A 2,671-nucleotide genomic window follows, 5' to 3' on the forward strand; every position below is an offset into this window, starting at 1 on the left:
TCTAATATTTGATTTATAATTATATAAAATTTAATAAAAAGATTCATGCACTTATAGCCCACCCTGAATGTGTTTTATGTTGCAGTTTTTTTGTTCAAACAAATGATTCAACAAAAAGATGTGCCTGACGAAGTGCTTAAGAAATTTGTGATTTTAGAAACTTTGGGCCACGGGGCTTTTGGTAAAGTAAATCTGGCATTCTTAAAAGTAAGTAGCTTCATGTATACTTATTAATATTTTTTTAAACAATTGTATTAATTGGTTTAATTTTTCTAAGGCATTGTTCCCTTATAATTATTTTTTACAAAAGATGTAATCGTATTTAAAATCACTTCAATAGATCCTGTTAAGTGCTTTATATTCATTTATATATTTATACCAGGTATATGAAAATACATAATACATACACTACAGTGAAAAGCTATATTTTTTCTGTTGGAGGTAACACAGTTTCACTGTTTAAAATTTTCATGTAATTGTTTTACAGAGAGGGTGTCGGCCTCGTGCAATAAAAAAACTTGTAAAGGGCAAAGTTTCAAGTAATAAAAATGACACTCGTAAAATTAAAAATGAGATCAAAATTTTAAGTTCGTTATCTCATGTAAGTTATTCAATTTTATCGTTTCTAGCGTGTTCTTTTAAGTTTTTTCTTACGCAGCCTAATATTGTGTCAATGATGGAATTTTTTGAAAATGACGAGGCTTTTTTTATTGTTCTCGAATACATGGATGGGGGAACACTCCATGACAGGATTCTAAGGAGGGATTGTATGTCGGAAAAGGAAGCCAAACTAATTTTCTATCAAATTATAAGGGCTGTAAAATATTTACACGATAATGAAATTACTCATAGAGATTTAAAAGTAAAATGGTATATACTTATGTACCAATTTTTATTCATGAATTTTGTCTTGTAGCCTGCAAATATATTGCTAAATTCAGATAATGTGGAAACTGTTGTAAAAGTGTCAGACTTCGGACTCAGCAAAGTGACAGAAAATGATACGCTGCTTTTAACTGCTTGTGGCACGCCACATTTTGTGGCTCCCGAAGTGTGGGTGTACCAATACCGCGGTATACCATATACCAAAAAAGTTGATATTTGGAGTACAGGAGTAATATTATACTATATGCTCTCAACGAAATTACCTTTTGTGTAAGTCGTTTGTAAAAAGAAGTTCTCCTTTTGTGATATTTAAATTTATATATAAGAAATTATGAAAATAATACTTACATCATTGTAAGGTGTCAGTTGGAAGATTGGTTGGACAGGCACTTCCACATCTTCATATTCTTAGTCAATCTTCAAAAAACTAAAACATCCCACATTCTTAACTAATCGTGAACAGTAATCTAATCAAGGCTTTCGTCTGCCCTCCTTCACTCCTGTTTCTGCTTCTAATATGTCTCTAACTAGTTCTTCATGTCTCCAAGCCATTCTATTTCTCCTTTTCCTTAATATTGAAAATTGAGAAATATACCATAATTAATGAATAATGGAAGTTGTCTGCAGATGACCGTATAAATTTAAAATTCATTCAAATTTCATTAATATCATTTAAATTCTTTCGCTTTCGTAATTTCATGTTAGCGTATTCACCATACTTTATATTTAGTTGTTTTAATGCAAGTAAATAATTTATTCTGTTATCATTATTATTTCTTAAGGCCTGAACAGTCGGACAACTTGCAAATGTTACGTAACTTAATCATTCGTGGAAAGTATTCTACCAACGGACCAATATGGGAAACTATTTCAAATGATGGGAAATCTATCTTAGAAAAGATGTTAACTGTAAGTCCGAACAGTAGGGCGGATGCAGAGCAAATTGAAAAACATTCCTGGCTTCACAATGTAAGTACTAAATTTTTATTTATTTAAAGGGCTCTACGAAATGTGTGAAATGAGAAATTTAAAGTAGTCCACAAGAAAGTATTATTCCAGTAAAATTGTCGTATGTTATTGAAAGAAGCAATTTTTGCTCTTACAAATTAATAATTGGTTTTTGTAGGATGTGGAAATGAAAGAAAAAGTGGTAGCTCTAATATCAGACCAAGAACTTGATGGCTCCATTGAACAGCCATGTAAAAGAACACTTGACGACTCCATTGAACAGCCTTACAAACGAACACGACGAATTGTATAAGAAATCAAAAAGAATCTTTATAACATTTTTATGTTTACATTCTTATTTAATGTTCCTATTTATGTATAAGTGACCTTTATTTTTCATATTTGTTATTTTTTTATTATATATTTTTTTATACGCTTGTTATGCACTTTAATTTGTAAGTTTTTTGTACCAGTGACCAGGTTTTTTGGTTGGTCATATTTTTGATCATCTTATTAGTATTAATACTTATTAATTAACGGTACAATAGCATTTATTGCGGTTTGTGCCAAAATTGCATGTAAATATTACTTAAAATTTAGAGTTGTGATCAGTACAATTATACAGGGTGTTCAGGAGAGAGAACGCAATAATATATTGAAACGTCTCTCCAATATATATAATGCACCCAGGTCATTACTTGTACACCCTGTTGGTGCATTTTAAGTACTGACCTGTTGTATTACCATATTGTTAGATAAATGAAAACGTTCTGTGTTATTTTGTATTAAATTAAGATAAATATAAGAAAAAGTGAGATAGTTATCATGAAATTGTTTG

The 2,671-nt window shown here is 30.3% G+C and overlaps 1 protein-coding gene across 3 annotated transcripts in view; it reads left to right on the plus strand.

Annotated features, from left to right (window-relative positions):
• Window positions 1-2,652, plus strand: part of LOC108732626 (ovarian-specific serine/threonine-protein kinase Lok-like) — a 3,496-nt gene extending 844 nt beyond the window's left edge. The window contains exons 3-8 of one of the 3 annotated variants that reach the window (XM_025976116.1): window positions 86-207; window positions 488-601; window positions 644-862; window positions 917-1,155; window positions 1,668-1,854; window positions 2,012-2,652. In XM_025976116.1, the coding sequence (XP_025831901.1) occupies window positions 86-207; window positions 488-601; window positions 644-862; window positions 917-1,155; window positions 1,668-1,854; window positions 2,012-2,146 (1,016 nt within the window). In that variant the 3' untranslated portion in view covers window positions 2,147-2,652. Of the gene's footprint in view, window positions 1-85; window positions 208-487; window positions 863-916; window positions 1,156-1,667; window positions 1,855-2,011 lie in introns of all 3 variants that reach the window. The other 2 variants (XM_025976117.1, XM_025976115.1) reach the window with 2 other exon arrangements.
• The last annotated feature ends 19 nt before the right edge of the window (window positions 2,653-2,671 follow it).

This window comes from Agrilus planipennis, unplaced genomic scaffold (assembly GCF_000699045.2).
Source record: "Agrilus planipennis isolate EAB-ADULT unplaced genomic scaffold, Apla_2.0 scaffold71, whole genome shotgun sequence".
In the NCBI taxonomy this organism is placed as follows: domain Eukaryota; kingdom Metazoa; phylum Arthropoda; class Insecta; order Coleoptera; family Buprestidae; genus Agrilus; species Agrilus planipennis.